This window comes from Castor canadensis, chromosome 12 (assembly GCF_047511655.1).
Source record: "Castor canadensis chromosome 12, mCasCan1.hap1v2, whole genome shotgun sequence".
NCBI classification, from domain to species: domain Eukaryota; kingdom Metazoa; phylum Chordata; class Mammalia; order Rodentia; family Castoridae; genus Castor; species Castor canadensis.
This window is the reverse complement of record NC_133397.1, coordinates 123,075,340-123,092,204: the sequence shown is the minus strand read 5'-3', so window position 1 is coordinate 123,092,204 and position 16,865 is coordinate 123,075,340. Positions and strand designations below refer to the sequence as shown.

The following is a 16,865-nucleotide window of genomic DNA, read 5'->3' as shown; positions in this document are numbered from 1 at the left end:
CTTCCTCTACTTTAAACAATGAAAACATTAAACAAATAGCTTGAGATCAGCTAGCAAAATTGAAGGACACTCTCAGAAAGCCATGTTGAATATTTGAGTATTTCCATTTTCCGAATCACAAAATATAAATATGATTAACATAGGGGCATGAGTTTCTTTTCAAAATATATGTAGAGTATATGTAAGTGTGTTGCATTTTACAGTCTTTAAAGTTTTTTTTTTTTTTACTTGAAAACAAAGCTCAAAACATAGTAAGGCTTGAGGCAAATGTCCCCAGGGAAAGACCATTAAGAAATATAGACCCAGTCTGGTTTAGAGTTCTATTTTAAGCCATTCATTGTTTTAAGAATCACTGCCTGTGTGTCAATGAGATTAAATTATCTGAGTACAGAGGTACAGTTGCTTCTGAAAAACTTGCTTCTAAAAACCACAGATGCTGTTTTTCATAGGCTTTCAGGATTTAATGACCATGAGATTTAGTTTTAAAACATGATTTGGAAGTATTTGCAGATGAATTCTAAGAGGATTTTATTTCCTTTCCTTATGTTGGTCAGTATTCCTTTATAAAATTAGTACAGATTTGATATTTGACACATTGTTTGCCAGTATGGGGTGTACAAACAAACACTTTAAATTTTAAGTCTTATATATTGTAATGTTCATTTATGCATAGTGATGATATAAAATACTTCTACATTAAATTGATATAAGTGAAAGGAGTGTACCCATTTAAAGAGACATGGGATGGCATATGTGGCAGAAGGAAGGTTAAAGAGTGATTAATTGAAATCTGGGCAATGTCAGTTTCTTGGTCAACAATATAAATTATGCTGGGGAGTAGTAGTGTCACTCTTCGTAAGTTGTTAAATAAAACCTCCAATTTATTGATAGTGTGAAGTTCAAATCCTGGCTCTCAAGAATCATGTATTTAAGACATGAGTCCTTGTTACCTGGCATCAAAAGTAGAAAAAAATGACTTTAATTGGCTGAGTCATCCTCAAATAAAATTAAGAAAGTATGTGTGAAATGTTTTTTATTGAGGAGGTTTCTAGGACGTCCTGGCAAGGGACAGGCAATTTTATGAGTGATGTATGTAACCACTCACTAAATTGCTGTGGTGTGCCAAGCACTGTCTGTGCAAGTGCTTCTGCTGAGTTGTACCAATTAAAAGTTTGGGAAAAGTCTCCCCACTGGGTTTATAAATACTATAAATATTATATATACACATATATACATGTGTATATGTGTATATATGTATATATTCTCCCCTAGGAGCAGATTAAGAAAAATTAGAATATTTATTTGTGAAACACTTTGAAATTGGTTCAATTCAGAAAATATTCTTAAAATATTAGGAGGTGTGGTAGAAAATTTTAGAAAAAGGGTATGTTTTACTTCCATAACTGACTTAGTTACCTCACATTTAAAAATGCATACACGTTTGTACAAAACACAGTGATGGGGGGATACAAAGTAAAAAGTCCCCTTTCTCCCTCTCATCTTTCTCCAGCCCTTGTCCTCAGAGATAACTACTGTTAACAGTTTGAAGTTACCTAATTTTCAGAATCAAGTGTAATGGCAGGTAGGGACTTGGAAGAGTCCTTTCTTGCAGATTTTTGCAGTTGGATCTGTGTTCAAATCTAATTCCATTACAGAGCAGCAATGTGAGTTTGGAAAGTTCCTTAATTTTTGGAGCTTTAGATTTCCATCCAAGTTTCAGTCTGGCCTTGTTTGTCTCTTCTCTCTCTGTCTAAGAAGATCTGGCATAGGAATGCACCCCATATTTTCTCCTGGAGCAGTGGGTTTGTAGTTCACCATCCAGTATGCACGCATTCACTCACAGTGCACTCACGCCTGTGAACAACTTCGCTCTCTCATGAGTACCTGCCTTCAGGCTGGGAAAGGTCAGCCTGTGACAGATGCCCCAGGCATCTTCCTGGGATTTCGATGGTCTCTGTTGGGTTTCACTTTGCACTTGTACATAATTTAGCACTGGGATAAAAATAAAAACAAAGGCTCTCAACTTACAGTGGGAGAACATGGGTCACGTGTGCTAAGCCATGCAGGTAAGATGGGGACAGAGCCCTGTGGGGTGGCCAGGCTAAAGAAGTATTTCCTGGGGACCAGTGACTCCCTCCTGTAGAACCATTGCCTCAAAATTAAAGGGAATTACTGTAATTGCTTCCGAGGAGGGAAATGTAGTTTGGCTCTTCAAAGGTTGTTGGTTGTATAAGCTTTAATTAGCCAATGCGAACACAAGCTTTGTACAAGCAGCTTTCTCTTTTGACACCCGTAGTCAACTTTCAAATGCGACATCCTCTTTAGCTTGGGAAATAGTTCATTAAACCACCTCTACTAGCTCACCTGCCCAGGAGGGAACCATCGAAGCATGTTGTAACGTCCACTGCAAATAGTCCTCAAAGCCAGGGTTGACTTAAATGGCTTTTGTAATTGAGTCACCACGAGAACTGTGATTCTGGGTGGATTCAGTGCCTGGTGTCTAGATGCCCTCTTCATCTAGGTGTTTTGTGTTTCATTCACTTCTGGTGTTTTGTGTTTCATTCTCAATTCACTTTGGTTGGAGTGTGCTTGATCAGGCGTTCCCTTCATTTGCAAGTGAATAGGAGACTTTGTTAAGGAAGTCTGGTGTATTTTTATCTATTTATTTTAATTGGTTCTGAAGTTATGAAGAAGTAAACGCATGTGGTCTATCGCTAGTGGAATAGCTTACTGCTCAAAGAAACTTCCTTCCCAGGTAGAGGTGACCCTACCTTGCACAGACAGGGGTGCTATCCCTCTGGTAATTGAAATGTAAGGGACTGATGTTAGGACACTTTAAGAAAATAATGCCATTAATTCTGAGCAGAGAGGATTTTAGGGATTAAATTAGACTCAGAGGACCAGTGCTCTCAACCTGGAAGTAAAATATTGAATTGCAGTTGGAGTAAGCCCAAACCCTGCCATGTTTACATTGTTCTTCACATTCTGGTCACTGCTTGGGTTTTTCCCTTCTCCTTCCCTCCCCTGTCCTGTCCTCCCTCCCTGCTTCCCCCACCCTAGCCACACTAACTTCTCTGACCTGCTCACAGGCTCTTTGTCACCTCAAGGACCCTAACCCTGGCATTCCCACTGCCCAGGAAGCCCTTCCTCCTTCCCTTGGCTCTGCCCATGGCTGTCATCCTCTGGATCTCAGCCTAAAGCACCCAGAGATCTGACCTGACCTCCTTGCCTCAAGTAGCTCCTTCCGTTCTCTCTCCCAGACCTGATTATTTCTTCTTCAGTGGACTATTTAGTTTTGTTAATTATCCTCTTTGCTCCACACTAATGTAAATTCTATTAAAGGGAAGGTGCCAGTTACAGTGCCTGGCATATGCTGTATAGGCAACAAATTGACTAATGGAAATTGACTGTTTTCTGGTGGTCCTCGGGGTTGAACTATGGGCTGTACCTGCTAGGCAGGCCTGATACCACTTAGCTACTCTGCTAACCTGTTTCGTGTTGGTTATTTTTGAGGTAGAGTCTCATTTTATGCCTGGGCTAGCCTGGACCGTGATTCTCTTATCTGCTTTCCGGCATACCCGGAATGACAGGCTTGCACCACTGGAGCCAGCCACTGGTTGAGATGGAGTCTTGTGAACCTTTTTCTTGGGCTGGCCTGGAGCCACAATCCACCCACTCTCTGCCTTCCGGGTAGCTAGGATTACAGGTGTGAGCCACCAAGCCCTGCTTGTTTATGGGTTTTAAGAGCTCCTTTTGGTTTGTTTCTTGTTTAAGAGGAGAGTATCATGGTGGAGTGAGGGGTTTAAGTGTCCCTGGTATGAAGAACCATGCCAGCGTGTTTCCCGCTCTCTATCCTGGATACAGTTTTGTCCACTTCATTGTGATTTTTCTGCACATTTAGAGAGCAGGGCTAGCTGGCCTCGGAGCTGACAGAGAACTCGTTTACACCCCGTGGGTACTGTGCTCTCTGTGAGTTCTGAGTGTCTTGTCTAGCACTGAGTTAACTCATGGTACACCTTCTATGCAGGCAAGGGGGCCACATTGGTCTTTGGTGAGCACACGGTACCATGGTGGAGGTACACGGTCCCTGCCAGGTGTCCATTCAGAGAGCCTCCGTGAGTGGCCCTCACTGGCCTCTGCCCTGTCCTCTGACTCCATACCCATCATTCAGCCTAGGGCTGCTGCTTAGCTTCAGGCTGAAAGGACATTTCTTTTGTCGGCTTGGATGCTGTCACATGCATCAACATGTCAACATGCATGTCAACAGCATCACCACGGCAGTTGTCACTCTAAGTGGAAGAAGTGAAATGCAAGTTTGGTGAGTAATTAAATGAGCTTGGTGTCATTCTTCGGTGGTGTGCTAAATGTTACTGTTTATATCTGTCTTAGGTGATCTATTTAAAGAAGACACCAGAAGAGGCCTACAGAGCACTGCTATCTGGCTCAACTCCCCCTTATCTTCCATTCAGGTATAACTGCTGGTGACACTGGGCTATACTTGGTTATAGAGCTTGCTACTTTAGAATTGGGTTGTGGGACTTTCAGTTGTCTTAAGACTGTGACCATTATTGTATGGAATGAAATGAGATGGTGCTTTTTTCCCCCTTCAGAGTCAAATGATAGTTTTAATTTTACAGACTTCCCTTAGCTAATAAGAATAAAATAGCTTTCTCCTTTTAAGAATTTTTCCCCTCCCTTGAGTCTTTTTCTCCCATTCCCTGCATGGAGAACAAGAAATACTTCTCTTTCTTTCCCCCTACTTCTCTGTACTTTATCCTGCTATACTAAAACGAATCCTTGCTAAAATTAAAAAAAAAAAAAAGATTTCCCCCGTGTCTTTTCTGTATTGCAATATTTACTTGAAGCCCACAGTTCAACTTCAGTAATGACCCTCACTGATCCACCATCCATGCTTTCTTCATTCATGAGCATAGGTCAAGTTCTGGCTGCATGTAAGGGGCTGGAATAAGACCATTCAATACCTTCCAGAACTATAGGTTTAGTGTGGACCCTAAATTTCCTGTTTAGCACAAGTATCTTAGGAAGCCTGTCTTATTACATTGTTGGAAAAAATGTTACGTTAGTATTATCTGAAGAAGATCGTCAAAAATTTTGGGTAAATTTGAGCTTGTTTTAAAAGTAGAAGGGAACATACATCAAAATTCCCACAACTGGGTTGGGGGTGAAACTCAGTGGTAGAGCACTGATAGAAGGGCAAGCCCTGGGTTTGATCCCCAGCATCAAAAATCCCCCAAATCATCCTCTCCTCCCCCAACTCCCAAAAAACAAACAGAAACCCCCAAACCTTCCACAGTAATTCATCTGATTTGTGAATGAGTCTAATATTTTTGTCCTTTGCCTCTTTATGTGTTCAAATCTACAAGAGTGGGTTTGCTTCTTACTATTGCTTTTATAATCACAGTGAGAAGAGAGGCAGGGAGTGATGGAGAGGCCTCAGAATGGCAGAAAAACATGCTTTCAGTAAATGTTTGGGTGAATAAAGCAAGGGACAATCCTTTAAAACCCTTGGGATTCCTGTCTCTGTTTCTGAGACCACAGGAGAGACCCAGGGGGGACAGAGATGAGTGTGAAGGTGAAGAGGAAGACAGGGGTGAAGCCACCGGGCATGTGCTTAATCTTCCCAGGGGTAGACTGAGAAGATCCTGTCCTGAAATCTCAGGTCGCAGCCAGTTAGCCACTGGAGGGCAGATAAAAGTGAGAGATTGTGTGTGGGAGGGTTTTAAGGAAACGTAAAGCTCTTTTCCCCTTCCAGCTCTAATGGCTCATACAATTTCAAAGCCTTTGTGAAACACACTTCTGTTTTGTCAGGAAAGGTTAGAATGATAAGCTTAACAACCTCACCTCTAAGTGAAGGGGCTTAAGCGTACCTGCTTTTGAGGTAGAGACGCTGGGCTGGGAGCCTCATTCTGCTGCTTACTCTGTGATAAGCCTAAGCAACCTGGGTAAATGACTTATCTTCCCTGAGCCTTGGTTTCTCTGCCTGTAAAATGGCTGCAAGGCTTTTCTAGGACAAATGAGGCAATGCGTTTGCCCTTGTGCTTGGGAGAGTACCTGGATTTTGCTTTTTTCATAACAGTTATTGTTGTTGTTAATGAGAAATAAGGATTATCTATAATAATTATGAACAGGAATAGCAGGTGTTTCTTCTCTTGAGCTCACATTTTAGTAGAGCCAGGCAGTGTGAGCACAAAATTAGCAGTAAAAATGTTAGACTGTACAAAAATAGAAAAGATTAATTCTGGTGGATTTGGGGAAGTATGAGACCATTTAAGCAATGGATAAGGGTTTAGCAGATGGAGAATGGAGGGAGGATGCTAGATACAGGTTACTATTATTATTATTAGTTTTGGTTTTTTGAGATGGTCTCACTAAGTAGCCCAGGCTGGCCTTGAACTTCAGATTCTTCTGCCTCAGCCTGCTCGGTGCTGGGATTACTGTTATGTGTCACTGTGCCAGGCTCATTTCCTATCATTCTAAATTGTAGCTTTTTAGTTCCCATTGTCTCCGATGTATTTTAAAAGTAAGAAACTCAGAAACATTACTCTAGAGAGTAATGTTGCATAGTTGTAGACATCAAGAGGTAGAAATCTGTTAAACGATACTTATTATATGTAAAGAATACTCTTTGGACACCCATATCCTGCTAAAGTTTGACCTTGGATGCTGCATCTTTTTGACTGGACACCAGGAGTTGCATTTGCATTAAACAGTGTCTCCAAGTCCAGACTCTTCATAAACCAAGCATTTAAAACAGGAAACACCACAAAATGGTGCATTTAGTGAAAAATTTAGCTGAAGTAGGTTTTTTTTGAATTTGACTATGAAAACTTAATCTTTTCCTATGCTAAGCTAAGCTGTGAGTTATTTTTAACATACAGGCTAACTGAGGCTGTGGAGTGTTATGGGGGTCGTCTTCCTCCTCATTCTGGGTAACCCCCATTGCCTGGCCTTCATTATCACCAAACGGACTTCTTACTCCATTTGTCGTTAAGATACACTGAGATCTTCATCATCTAGGCTTTTTCCAACTGTTGCTATATTAGTAGTTAGGTGTAATTGTTTTATTGTTTAAAAATGTTAAAGAAACAAAGACTATTTTGAAGGCTTGCTGAAGATGTGTTTGGTAATTCATTGAAATGAATGTGTTCTGTATGCACAATGGGGCTGGAGGTGTGGCTCAAGTGGTAGAGTGCTGGTCTAGCAAGCATGAGGCCCTGAGTTCAAACCTCAGTACTGCCAAATATATACAAATATATGTATATATATGTAATAAAATAAAGAAGTATCCCACATGCACGGTATCTTTTAGCATCTTTCTAATGAAGGAGTCCTATGGCCACTATGAATTCCAACAGTGTTCTTCAAGATTTATTCACTTAGCAAACATTTATTTGAGCAGTTTCCTCATTTTTCTGGAGACGCTTACCAGATCCTTTGTCTGTAATTCCCTGTTACATTTTGTGTATTACCACAGTATACATGCCATTAAAGCAAATGTTTTGTATTGTAATTATTTGTTTGCATGGTTGACTTTTCTCTTGAGGGCTGAAATTGAGTTCCAATTTGTGACCCCAGGGAATAAGTACATTAGTTGATTGCTTTATTTTAATTAGGATAACTTGATACCTACTGCAGGGGAACTGGTATAGTTTGTATAACTGTAGAGACGTATAGAACAATGATGGTGCTTTACTAGAATTAGGGGAGAGGTGAGGAAGGAGGTTTATCTTTGGAACAGGGGATTGGAAGAGACATTAAGGGTAGATCATATAGGACGCTTTTCATGTTAGGATGAAAACTGAAGCATACCAGTGCAGGTGCTAATTTTAAGTTCCTTTCATTCATATGGCACAGTTTTTTTTTAAATCATGGTATGTTATGAAGGATATTTAATAATGCAGTATTTGCAGTACAGGTACGCTTATAACTAAAAAGTCGATCTGGTTTGTTTCTATTTGGAGTTACAGTTAAACTTTTCAAAGTATAGTTTTCTACAAATATAGTTAAAAAGTCACTAAAATGAGACAAATTTAGAAAGGATTTGTGTACCTTTATTGTCTATTCGTGATTAAATTACGAATAGTTGACTTTAGTGACAGTTGGCTTTCTGGCTTGGTGTGACATTCAGGAGTGTTGTGTTGTTACTGCTTGTGAGCAGAGTTTAGGGTGTTCCACTGAATCATAAGGTATTTGTGTCATAAACCGTACTTTCACTTGTACTAGGAATAGCCATTGTGTTCATCAAGAGTGACTCTGGCTGAAAACTAGAGGAAAAGGGTATTTTCCATCTACTTTAGCTCTTTCAGTCCATGCGCCCTCAGTGTTGGCTTGGCAGCTGGTCTGCCTGGGAACAAGGGCCCTTCAGTTCTGGGGGCAGTCAGCCGAGCTCAGGTTGCCAAGCTGGGGATGAATCTTTTGAGGTCTCTCCCATTCCGTATACTACCAAACTTAGTGTACACTATTGGCCAAATATTTTCCAAAGTCACATTAATTGCTTGCCTGAAGCTCTGCAAGACCACTGACCCTTCAGTGGAATCCCTGGATTGTTTTTGTGGCTATTCAAATTCACATTTTTGGGTACTCATAAACCAGTGTCTGTGCAAATTCAAAGTTTCACAAGATGTTGAAAGTTAGCTATTTTAAATCACACAACTCTGGTTTGAGATGCTTTTTGTGCTTTTCTTTATGTCATTTTACACTTACTTCCTGACTAGTAGGGGTTTTTGGTATTGGTGATAATTCCTAAATCTGCCCAAACCCAATTTTTCTATGGCATACAAAATTAAAGGCGAATAAAATGATGTAGACAACAAAGAATATCCTGGGACCCAGTTTTGAAGACATATCCAGAAATCACAGCATGAAAGAGAGTGATGAGGTGTTGAGGTGATGTGGAGATAGGATGTTGTGCTGCTCTCCGTGGATCAAAACTGGGTGAAGATGGATGTCCTATGTCTAGTTGTTAGTGGCATTTTTGGTATTTTGTTTATTTTTTAATCTCTTTCTGAGTAGGTTCTGGAATGCAATTTTGTGGGGCTATTTCTTTTGTTAAAGTTTGGAGAAGAGGGTGTAGCCTCTGGTTGTTATATCAGTGTTCCCAAAGTTATGATGGATCTCAAACTTGTTTGCACACGTGGGCATCCTTAAAAAAATTATTGATGCTTTGATTCTACTACCAGAAATTCCGATGTAATTGAATTAAGGTGAAGTCTGGATATGGGATTTTTAAAAAGTGCCTATATGATTTCCGTACATGAACACATGGCCAAGGTAGAAAAGAACTCTCTAAGATGTACCATGTGGAGAAATAAAGGTTCAGTGAGCAAATAAGTTTAAAACTCTCCGTCTTGGAGAGTTTTCACGCCTTAGAAATGTTGGCTGGTTTTGGGTAATGAAGTAATCTTTTAATTTTGTTTAACTCACAACTTTCTGAAGTCCTGATTCCTTTCCTTCTAATTTCTGTTAGCGTTCAGCAGAACCACTGTTCTGAAACACTGTGTGAGGCGTGTCTTCTGACACACACCTGTGTGGAACAGAAAAGCTCTCTTGGGACTGTCATTTGTGGACCTGCTTCTGTGCTGTTCCCTGAGAGTGTTGGAAATAAGAGACTTATCAAATAGTGGTATTTTATCTAAGGCACAGGAATATCAAAAGTTTTCTCTCAGAATAGATGTGTGAGGTCAAGCAATTTTCCTTAACAGAGGATCTGCCAACCTCCTGCTGGCAATCCTTTAATACCATTTATCTTTAAAATCAACTCCTACTGTTTGTGTTAAGGAGTGGTTTGTTGTGTTTGGGGATGGCCTAGCTGCTGAGCTGTGTGCCTGAGTATTGATCTTAACTCTCAAAATAATTATTCTAGCTCTTCCAGGCATGCCAGAACTTGCAGGTCTTTTAACAAACACTCAAAGGGTCAGCCACTTAGAACTTGGCACAAGGATGCCTTCTTTCTTCTGAAGCTCAGTAAACATGCTGGTAGATGTTAGGTGTAATTATAAATACACCTTTTCCCATAAGGCATTGCACCAAATATTTGCTAGCTCAAATACGGTATGATGGCTTTTGTCAAAGTTTGCTTAGCAAGGAACTTTGTATTTCAAAGGGTAAGATCTCCTTACCAGGTTATTTTCTTGGGTTTCAAAAATGGGGAAACAAAAGTTTCCCTCTTTTAAGAGGGTGCTTTCATTCCCAGTGAACTCACTGCTTCTCAGTGGTCTTTGAGGTCAGTTCTGCCCCATGAATCTTCCATAAACCTTTGCTTTTGATGCTTGGTATGAAGGAAAAAAAGCCACATCAATTTTGAGTAAAGAGAATATGTCAGTTTCCCTAGTGTTGAAATTAAATGGCTTATCCAGTCCAAACCGTTGAATCTATCCTTAACAGCCGGGGTATATTTTGAGTAACTTAGTCCACCATGAAAAACAGATTCTTTATGAGATTTCCTGGTTTAAGTGGTCAGTTAAATACACATGGAAGTGGGCTTCATGTGGTCTGTTTTTATCAGCTGGAACAAGACAGTCTTTGATGGTCCCTGTTATGAAAATTGGTTCAGACTACTTTTTGTTGTTATTCCTATTATTTTTGGCAATACTGGGGTTTGAACTCAGGGCCTCCTGCTTACTAGGCTGGTGCTTTACTACTTGAGGCAAGCCTTGGTTCCTTGTTATTTCTACTTTTCTGGTTCCAGAACGTGGTTCCAAACATTCTGTAGTAGGGTTAGTGTCTAGCTTTTTGTATTCTTTATAGTGTGTTTCCAGAAGCCAGTCTTAGCTGACAAAGATGGTTTGGATAAGATTGTAACCATTCACTTTATGACAATTTAAAGACAGTTTATCATTATGTTTGTTGATTTTTTAAAAAATTGGTGTCAAGTGGGTGTTAGTCGGATGCTGATCAGAGGTCCAGAGTATGGTCTTGGTCTGTGTTCCTGGTATTTTTGCTGGTTCTAGAGAGAGTCTGTTCTATGGGTTATATGTGACATGGCTGTGTTTCTTTGGGTGAGTGAAGTGGTTCCTGCATAGCCTGATGCTCTTCATTTGTTGTTAGGTACCTGTCCTGAGCAGCTTTTGGCCTTGCTTTAATCTTGTAGGCCTGAAAAATATAAGCAATGAGTCTTCTTTCCCGGTAGCTGGTACACACATGCAATGGATTTGTGCAGACTGGAGTTGTGGTGTGTGTTGAACAGTTGTGTAAACTCTTTGGAGGGCGTTGTGTAGTTCCCAGCACCATGTAATGTAGTCCAGGTCAGAACTGCCTGTGTGTTATTGAGCACTTGAAATTTGTGAAGTCCTATTTGAGATGGACTGTTAAGTATAAGTACACATTGGACTTCCGAATTTAGTCTAAAAGAAGAGTGTATAATTTATAGCTATGTTGAGTACATGCTGAAATGCTAATATTCTGGGCATATTAGATTGAGCAAATATTAAAAATAATTTATTTCTTTTTATGTTAATAATCAGATATATGGTCCTCTTTGGTGACTGGCATTGTATTTCTAGTGCACAGCAATGATCTAGAATATTTTATGCTATTATACATAGATTGGAGCTCAATATTTTTGAATAAAATTTTTTTTTGCTTTGAAAGGTTGATAGTTCCAGCAACTAGAGTTGTTTAGGAAAATCTGAATGAATTTCTAGTGATGGTCATTTATCCATTCCTCCATTTATTCAAGAACATCTCTGCCATAGCAATGTGCCCAACACAGACATGAAGGACAATTACCTGTCCTTAAGATGCCCACAATCTTGTGATTGTGAGGATGGGATTCTGGTCAGTGCTCAGGAGGGCTCTTTAATGACCTCTGAGATCCTTCCCATCTTCTCTCTCTCCAGATATTTGCACATCTCCTAACTGCTTGTTATCCAGAGAACATGGACTCAAGACATTTGTAGATCACTGTCAGTCCAAGTCCTTGCTAGTTTATTCACCCTCGGTTCTTTCTATTCTTCAGTATAGTCTTCACATTGCAGATACTGGGCCTCACCTCTATTCTTCATTTTGAGCAAATTCTTTACCAATAATGCATGCTTTCTTTCCTGTTCTCCTCTCCTCTTCCTCCTTCTTCTTTTTCCTCTCCCTTCCTCTCCTCCTTCTTCTCCCTTTTCCCTTCTTCCTTCTCCTGTACAGGGGCTTAAACTCAGACTCTCGTGCTTGCTAGACAGGTGCTCTACCGCTTGAGCCATGCTCCCAGCCCGTTTTGCTCTGGTCATTTTTGAGGTAGGGTCTCACTTTATGCCCATGCTTGCCTGGACTGTGACTCTTCTATTTGTGCTTCCCCACATAGCTGGAAGATTACTGTCACACACCATCATGCCCAGCCATTGGTTGAGTTGGGATCTTGCAAACTTTTTTGCCCAGGCTGACCTCAAACTGCAATCCTCCCAGTCTCAGCCTCCCGAGTACCTAGGTTTGAGGCACGTTGTTCAGCTCAAAAATGCTTTCATATTGCTTAGTGTACCTAGGTTTGAGGCACATTGGTTCAGCTCAAAAATGCTTTCATATTGCTTAGTGTAAATGTGCTTTTTCACCTCTGGTTTAATCTTTTCCTCATTAACATCTACAAGGTTGCTTCATTCTGAGTCATTTCTTAGATTCTTGGGTTATAAGCAGTGGTGTGTTGGTAACCAGCTTTTAAAAATAGAGTGTTTGCTTGTTTTTTGGTACAAATACTGCTGTCCACTGCTAATTTGGACAAGATTTCTGAATGTTTAGCAATTGATTCTTGAGAGCCTATACCAGACAACTTTAAGACACCAGTGAATCAAGCCCTTTCATTTGTTACCTAATTGTGGATGGTAATTCTAGTTTTCTTAAATCTAAGTTTTCTTCTACTACAAAATAAATGCCCAAACAAAACAAAAAAATCTCAATTGTTACTTCTATTCATGTATTCAGTCATTTAGTTTTTATTGAATAAATATTTATTGATGATAAGCCCTTCCCAAGATCATAGTTACGTGTTTTTTTTTTTTTTTTTAATAATCTTAATAGTAACTGTATGGCTCAGTTGGCTGTTGTCACATGAAAGTCACATGAAAGGTAGAATTGCCAGGATGGATGAAGTTTAGATGGTGAACATGAGGGCGAGCTACCGCTGTATTTGGATGTCTCTAGACTGTAACCTCTGGATTGGGAGTTAGAGACACACAATTCCATCTTCAACAGCGACGGGTGGTTAGAAACTTGGGGTGTTTAGGTATTACCTGTCTACTGAATGAAGACCAGCCTTGTGTTTTCCAGTTTAGCAGAGTGATATAATTCACGGTCAAACTATCGTGACAGATAAGGGTAGCTTTCCCAGGCAGTAAAATGGGTGCACACTTTTTCCCTCCTTTATGAGGTGGATGAAAAAATACAACACGTTCCCTCATCCCCTTCAATGAATATTTGGTTCAAGGAATCTGAATGAATGAATGAACGAGAAAGCAAACCAGGAGTTAAATAAGCAATTGGGAAGGTGAGATCAGTAAAAACATTTTACCACACTGTTACACTGATACTGAAATCCTAAAAGTTCTTTGTAGCTTTTCTAAGCACTGAAGTTAAAATAAACCAGTGTGTTTAATGTCAGGTGACAAATTTGGAGAAAACTACCTTGAGATCATCTCTTTTAGCTTTGTTCAGCAAATGCTCTCTGGTAGAAGGCATTGATTTTAAATTGGCAGATGGGATTTGGGGTTTTGCTATAGGCTACTCGAATTAGCAAAAGCACCTGTAAGATGTTATAGGCAGTTCTCTTGATGAGCTCTGTTTATTTACTTAAACTTCACTTTATTATCTGCCTTGTTCTGGGTGCTAAGGAGACACTGGGAATGACAAATGAGGCTTCCTGCCCTCAACAGTACTGTTTAGATACTGGCAGAGAGTCAAAATACACAGACCAGGTTATGGTTTCAAACTGTGGTTAAGTCCAAACGGGGAAAAAATGTCAGGAGCTGCTATCTAGCCAGTGGGGCGGGGGGGGGGGGTGGTGGCTGGAGATTCTCCTGAGACCAGTGATCTTTGAGCTGAGATCTGAAGGATGAGGAAGTCATCTTGGGAAAGGCGACTAGGAAGGACATGTGACTAGCAGACATGGGTTCAGCGGGGAGAGCTGTGTGGCCCATCCCAGGAACACAGTGAAGGCCAAGGTGATTGGGCACAGAGTGATGGGAGCAGGAAGAAGCAACTGGAGAGGCTTGTGGGGGGCGGCCAGGTGTCACAGGGCCTTGTGGCTGTGAGGAGGCTCTGGACTTTACCTTGAGAACAATGGCAAGTCAGCGAGAGGACTTGCTTTTTACAGCACTGTTCTAGCACCAATGAAGAAAAGTTAGAAAGGCTAAGAATGGATGTAGAAGGATGGTGGCTACGGAACTGGGCAGGAAAATGCATTCAGGAGATTGTAAGAGGGAAAAAGAATGGTGCGTAGTGACAGGCTGGATAAGGGGACCAAGCACGAAGGACTGTGCAGCTGTATCTTTTCCCTAGACAGAAAGTGCTAGAGGACCTGACAGTTATTGCTGTTGTCTTTTGGGGCGGGGAAGGATTCAGGAGATTTTTCTTACATAGTGAAGTTAAGGTACCCAAGTGGAAATGTCACGTGGGTGGTTAGCTGATCATTTTGGAGTTGTAAAAAGTGTTTGTGCTGGAGAGATGAACTTGACAGTCCCTTGTCCTAAATGGTAATTCACGTAGAGGACTTTGTCTAGAGCAGTGGATCTCTATGTGTGCAGTTTCAGATCACCTGGCAGCTTGTTAGAAATGCAAGTTCTCAGGCTCTGCCTTAAACCTATTGAGTCAGAACCTTGAGGTGGGCCTAGCAGTTCAGGTTTTCAGGAACCAACCAGGTGATGCTGAGGCAGAGTGAGGTTTGAGAACCCCTGGTCTAGGGAGAATATGGTGTGAGAAGAATTTGGGTCTGATGTTGCACCTTGCACAGGTCCAAGTTTTAGACACTGAGAGCTGAAGGATAACTTTGCAAAGGAGACTGGGAAGTAGAGTTTTGAGAAGTAGAAGGAAAGTGCAGGGAGCAAGAGAAGAGAGTATTCAAAAGGAGGCATTACGTGTTAAGTAAGACGATGCTTGCAGAATGTTCCCTGGACTTAGCATAAGTACATCCGGAGACAGAAAATAGATTAGTGGTTGCCCCGGGGACTGGGGAGGGGATGGGAGTGACTGCAAATGAATACATTGAGTTTCTTTTTGGGGTGGTGATAAAAAATGCTTTGGAATTAGTGGTGATGGGATCACACAACATCGTGAGTGCACTGAAAAGCACCACATTGTACATTTGCTGTACAGAAAGGAGTTAAAGAGGAAGATGAACCTTGATTCCAGAGGACCAACGAGAAGGAGGGGGCCGAAGGCAACTGTGAAAAAGAAAGTTTCAGATGACTTGTTCTGTTTACAAGATGGTAGAGACCTGGAAATGTTTAAATTCTGTTGGGAATGATGAAGAGGGAGAAATGGGAAGTAAATGATAATTAGTGATGCTTAATAATGATAGCATTTCAGAGCAGGAAGCGATGTTTGAGATTAATAGCGCCTAGTGCTTTTCTAATCCCTGAAATCTGTTTTATTTTATATGACAAATGGAAAAAAACCCACACCTGAGATCTTCCAACTCAAGTTTGCACATGGTGTGGGCAGGTGTCTGGATGACTTCCAGGTCCAGCCATTCTATTTTCCAAGTAGTTCTAATTGTTCTGAGGGGTGGAGGATAATCGACAGGGAAGGCTGATTTATGGAACAGGAAGCAATGTTGCTTTTTCTGAGTAAAATCTCAACCTCTTTCAAAGGCTTTTGGATCTTATGTAGGTTATTGCCTTTATTCTACTTTCAGAAGGAAAATTAGCGGCTATTAATTGTGTGGGTTCTCTGATTCTTCCCTTGCCTGCTTAATATTTAGTTTTTTTGCTCTTCCAGTTTATTTACCTCTCATCCATCTGATTTTCAGCTTTCAAAATTCATTGCATTTTTTTGTTCTCCCTTTTTATTCTCCCTGTCCATGTTGGAGTCCATCGTGAAGGAGTGAAAGAGTTAATGCGGGATGGGTAGATGCATGGGTCTAATCTTCCGCTCTACTGTTCTATATTCACTCCTTCCAGAGAACATGTAACATTTTTCCCCTTCACTGTTATGTTACTCTTCTGTGACTTTGAAGGACCCAGATGCTACTGATAAGTCACTTCCCTCTTGCCCAGAATGGGGCAGGTTTTGGGACCCTGTTGTCATTATGTGACTGTTAGGAAGATTCAGTGTTCCCATGCATCTAGCACAGTTGGTGCGCAAAACTTACCATCTCCTTTCCCCAAATGGAGGGGACCAGTCAGTTTTGTTACATCCCTTGTATTTCATGTTGTTGACTTCTGTCTGTCCAGCCTGAGACAACTGCTGTGTATCCTTGCTCTGTCAGATGGCACGTTAGCCCTCCCACCAGCTTTGTAGGTGTGTGGGTTTGATCCCTGAGTCACCAGGTTCTCTTTTTAGTCATTGGTAGCAGTTATGGCTGTGGCGTAGGACAGGAGATGCTATGACAGTCTCACCATGTTTTGCAGACATTCAGAAAGACTGCGTCTGCAGTAACTCATTTTTGTAAAATTACTTAGCTCAGCATAGGAATTGAGATATATTTGAGGTATAAGGAACACCTCCAATTCTCATAATTATTTTTAAAAAATTCTTTTTTAAATACAAAGAAGAGGGTTTTTTTTTCTTTCTCTTTTTTTAAAAAAGTGAAACTAGTAGTTTTTAATCTAGGTCTGCGAAGAGAATTCAGTCAGTGAATTTGGAGGAGAAAAAATGATATCTTTAGTTTCTCTAAGCTTACAGCTTGTAGGATCATATTCAATTATAAATGT

General features: G+C 40.7%; 1 protein-coding gene across 7 annotated transcripts in view; it reads left to right on the top strand.

The window, feature by feature from the left end:
* The window catches only part of Cdc14a (cell division cycle 14A), a 155,416-nt gene that overhangs the window by 51,326 nt on the left and 87,225 nt on the right, over nucleotides 1-16,865 (top strand). For 6 of the 7 annotated variants that reach the window (XM_074050900.1, XM_074050898.1, XM_074050897.1 and 3 more), the window contains one exon: nucleotides 4,390-4,469. In XM_074050900.1, the coding sequence (XP_073907001.1) occupies nucleotides 4,390-4,469 (80 nt within the window). Of the gene's footprint in view, nucleotides 1-4,389; nucleotides 4,470-16,865 lie in introns of those variants that run through there. The other variant, XM_074050902.1, reaches the window with a different exon arrangement.